Raw genomic sequence first — 4,192 nt, forward strand, 5'->3', positions numbered from 1 at the left:
TCCCTGATCACAACTCTCCTCACCTTGCCCTGCTCTGGTCCCCCGTCCAAGGATCTAACCCAGGGGGCCGCCCCCATCCACCACCAGACGGCTCAAGGGAAATAAGCAGGGCGGGGCTGCTGTCTCCCTTGGGTCCCAAGTGGGACCAGGCCTGACCCACTGCCCACCTCCACCCCTCTGTTTTCCTCGCTGACCCCTATGAGCCAAGCTCACCCCCACCTTGCTGCCTCTCCTCTCCAAGCCCTGGCCACGCAGTGCCTGGGGAGGCTGACAGCTCTGGATCGCACCAGTGGGCTCCCTCCCCGCAGGGCCTCAGTTTTACAATGGTTTGTTCCTTCCTCTACCTTGGAGCGAAGCTCTTGCCAAGTCTCCCATGCCACAGGTCTGGAGTTCCGGAACACCCCCCCCCCTCCCCTCAGGTCCGGGGCTCTCCTGGCGCCCTGCATCTCTTGCTGGTCTCCCTCTCCCTGACTGTGCCATCTGCATCCACGGGACCTTGACTGACAACACTCTGAAGGCACCCTCGACTTAAAACAGTCTCTCGGGCCCACACTAACTTCTCCTCCTGGCCTCTCTAGTCTTTTAACCTCTACCAGAGTGGAGGAAAATTGGGATTTGACCACCACTTAAATTGAGGGGTGGTTCTTCACTGTAGGAAAGTGTTCACATAACTGCAAGTACCCCTGGTGGTGAGGTGTGGCCTGACTCCCACAACCGGCTGGCATTTAAGACCAAGAAGGAGGCTGGGTGAGGAGGCTCATGCCTGTAAATCCAGCACTTTGAGAGCCTGAGGAGGGTGGATCACTTGAGCCCAGGAGTTTGAGGCTGCAGTGCAGTGAGCTATGATCATCACTGCAGTCCATCCTGGGCAACAGAGTGAGATGCTCTCTTCAAAAAAAAAAAAAAGGAGACCAAGAAGGAGGGATGTCTGTTTATTTACAGCGCACCCTTTGTGCCAGGCCCTTATGTTCATGACCTTACCCAACTCCACAATCTTGCAAGGTAGTTTACATCATCTCCGCTTTTCAGTTCAAGAAACGAAGGCTCAGATTCATAGTCCCTGAATAGTCCCTCAGAGTCCCTGAGTGCATTAAGTAGTGATTACAGTAGAATCTAAGCTATTTAATTCCAAAGCCTGTGATTTTTTCTGGCCTTGAGCTATAGATCCAAAGGCTCCAACAGGGCCCTGCAGACTCAGTGGCAGGGTGGTGTCTGCACAAGCTGGAAGTGTCCTTGTGATGAGCTCATCAGGAGCGGCCCGGGTTGAGCATCACCCTCCACATGTGCAGCAGAGAGTCCCGGCGGGCGGTGTAGGGTAAATGTTTGATGCGGAACCAGTGTCTGGGGACGATGTTTCCGCTGGGTGTATACAGCTTCTCCCCCTCCTTGCCCAAGAGACTGCGCAGGGCCAGATTGCCCGACAGAAGCTTCTCATAGAACTCCACTCCACCGCAGACATAGGCTGCAGAGAGGGAGGCCGTGCGGCGGTCCAGCCAGGACTCCACGGCATGAGTGAGAGAATCCTTGGAGAAGGCGTAGACCACAAAGCCCGCCACTGCTGCCACCAAGTTGAAGGCAGCCCGTAAATTCATGGGGCCTCCATAGAGCCCCAGGGTGTACTTGGCACCCACGCCCAGTGCCCAGGTCCCTGCCAGGCAAGCTGGGGCCAGCAGGGCCTGCAGGGCAGTGGTACCACTTTCCAGGTACACCACTTCCCTGGCCAAGGCGAACTTCTGGGCTTCATGGGACAGGGTCAGGGCAGCTCTCAGCCGGGCTCCTGCTGGGCTCCGCCAGTCCACTCTTTGCCCATGTATGACTGTGGGATGGTCAGGGCTGATCACTAGGTCCCCCAAGAAACTGGCAGGGATGCCCACCACAGCCCCAGCAGGGAGCCTGGGGAAGCCTGCACTCACAGGCTGGAAGGTGAAGGTGGTGAAGGGCTTGTAGCAACGGCCTGAAGGCACACCTATGTCCTGTAGCACCTCTTGGAAGAGGCTCTGCAGCTGTGGAGGGAGCGGGGCTGGCTGGCCCTGAGCCCAGTACTGGTAGAGCCATAGGACCACGGGATCCGGGAAGAGGTGGTATGAGATTTGAACTCCAAACAGGCCTGCACAGGAACCCACCAAAAGGCCTGTCCTGTGTCTCTGCACAAATGCTGCAGTCCGCGACAGGGGACCTGCCATGAGTGTGGTCACCGTGGACAATCTGGGTCAAGAAAAAGAGAAGTCAGCCAGTTTCCCGGGGTCAGCCTGCAGACTGAACATCCTCCAGGGGCCACACCACCTTTTAAAACCGAAGTAACACAGTATAGTGGTGAGGAGCGTGGGCTCCAGAGCCAGAGCGCCTGCGTTCAAATCCCAGCCCCATCTCTGTGCATCATTTCCCCATCTGCCAAACAGGTGTGTCGTAATGGCCCACCTCTAGGGTGGCTGTGATGAGCACATGAATAAACATATATAAGATATTCAGCGTCTGGCTCAGAAGCAGGTATTCCTTATAATGGCTGTAATGACTTTTATTCCCATCACTGGGCACAGCACTCAAACCGCCTCATCCCACTCATCCCATGGGAAAGCCCTATGATTACTAATTTATAAGAAAAACGTGTTCAATTTATTGAGCACTTACTAGACTCAGTGCTGAGCACTCTAACAATTGAACCCTCATAACCCCATGACCAATGACTACAGCCACCCCTATTTCAAAGCTGCGAAAACAACTGGCCAAAATCCTAAGCTAGTAAAGTGACAGTGTTATGGGCTGAACTGTGTCTCCTCCCCCCCAATTCATATATTCAAGTCCTAATCCCCAGTACCTCAGACTGTGGCTGTATTTGAAGACAGGGTCTTTAAGGAGGTAATTAAGATAAAATGAGGCCATCAGTATGGATCCTAATCCAATTTGACTAGTGTACTTATAAGAAGAGATTAGGATGCAAACAGGCACAGCGGGAAGACGACGTGAGGATCCAGGGAAAAGGCTACCCACCTACAAGCCAAGAAGGGAGGTCTCAGAAGGCACCAACCCAGTTAACATCTTGGTCTTGAACTTCCAGCCTCCACAATTCCCAGAGGATAAATTTCTGCTGGTTGGGCCACCCAGTCTGTGGTACTTTGGCATGGCAGCTCTAGCAGACTAACACCAGCATAGTATTTGAGCACACGCTGTCACGTGTTCACAGCAAACTTTTTGTTTTAGAAAACTCGTTATGCTAAATTACAAACATATACCAAAGTAGACAAAATAGTACATCCATCAACTTCAATCCCATCAACTCATGGCCAATCTTGTTTTATTTCTCCTTCCACTCACGCCTCCGTCCAACTGGTTTATTTTGAAACATCCCCGGGCATCTTATCCTTTCATCCTTGAATATGTCAGTAAAAATTCACAATTATTTAACTTTGATTGAAACTTACTGTATTCCATGTCCGTGAAAAGTGCTTAATGAGCAACGAATGAGTGGCCGCAAACAAAAACGCAGGGTACAGCTTGGCCTATCTTAATCAAGAACTCCTATAAGAATCATTATCATTGGGGCTTTTTTTTTTTTTTTTTTTTTTCCCAGTGCGGAAAGTGAGGCTAAGAAAGGAAGCGTCCGGGTCAAAGTCCAACGTCCCTAGGACCACTGCGTTGCGGGGTCGGCCTAGGAGATAGTACCAAGCAGCCCGCCCGGGACTGGGCGAGGACGGCCTGCAGGAGCCCCGCAGAGGGGTCCTCGCTACGCTTCCACCCTGGGCCCCCTAGGCTACTCCGTAGTCTAAACGCGCTTCCGGGTCGCATCAGGCCGGAAAAGAGTCCCTCCCGCTTGCCCGTGCGCTCACCTTCTCTGCTGCCGCCCGGAACGCCTAAATGTGCGCGCGGCAAGGCGGCCGCAAAGCATGCCGGCCTGGGATCTGGGGGCGGGGACTTCGGGAGGCGGAGCTCGCCGGCCCGGGGCCTTGCGGCGGGGACTTCAGGGGGCGGAGCTCGCTCGACGGGTCTGGGGGCGGGGACCAAGAGAGGTCTGGGGGCGGGACTCTTGGGGCCGGGCCTGGGGGGGGGGCTCAAGGGGATCCCCGTGAGTGGCTCCGGCCGCCGCAGAGGCTCCTCCCCTAACTGTGCACCTTGGGGTGGGTCCGCAAGCCCTTTCTCCTCTGCGTTGAAACGCGTCTTTGATTAATACAAAAATTAGCTGGGCGTGGTGGCTTAG

The 4,192-nt window shown here is 54.4% G+C and overlaps 1 protein-coding gene across 3 annotated transcripts; it reads right to left on the minus strand.

Annotated features, from left to right (window-relative positions):
- Positions 1–916: 916 nt before the first annotated feature.
- On the minus strand, positions 917–3,949 carry TMEM177 (transmembrane protein 177). 3 transcript variants are annotated; one of them, XM_007964713.3, is made up of 2 exons: positions 3,825–3,949; positions 917–2,205 (listed from the first exon to the last, which is right to left on the minus strand). In XM_007964713.3, the coding sequence occupies exons 1-2, from the start codon at positions 3,881–3,883 to the stop codon at positions 1,248–1,250; spliced, it is 1,017 nt and encodes a 338-aa protein (XP_007962904.2). In that variant the 5' UTR covers positions 3,884–3,949; the 3' UTR covers positions 917–1,247. The 3 variants fall into 3 exon arrangements, with proteins under 3 accessions (XP_007962904.2, XP_007962905.1, XP_037844019.1); XM_007964714.3 differs by having other exon boundaries at positions 3,420–3,879; XM_037988091.2 differs by lacking the exon at positions 3,825–3,949 and adding an exon at positions 2,989–3,405.
- Between the last annotated feature and the right edge of the window lie 243 nt (positions 3,950–4,192).

This window comes from Chlorocebus sabaeus, chromosome 10 (assembly GCF_047675955.1).
Source record: "Chlorocebus sabaeus isolate Y175 chromosome 10, mChlSab1.0.hap1, whole genome shotgun sequence".
NCBI classification, from domain to species: domain Eukaryota; kingdom Metazoa; phylum Chordata; class Mammalia; order Primates; family Cercopithecidae; genus Chlorocebus; species Chlorocebus sabaeus.

Bases quoted from the DNA above. Each gene is read 5' to 3' on its own strand.
- TMEM177 (XM_007964713.3), bottom strand. From the start codon at position 3,883: ATGCTTTGCGGCCGCCTTGCCGCGCGCACATTTAGGCGTTCCGGGCGG. The intron at 2,206-3,824 runs GTGAGCGCACGG...TTCTTGACCCAG, and splicing joins TCCGGGCGGCAGCAGAGAAG to ATTGTCCACGGTGACCACAC.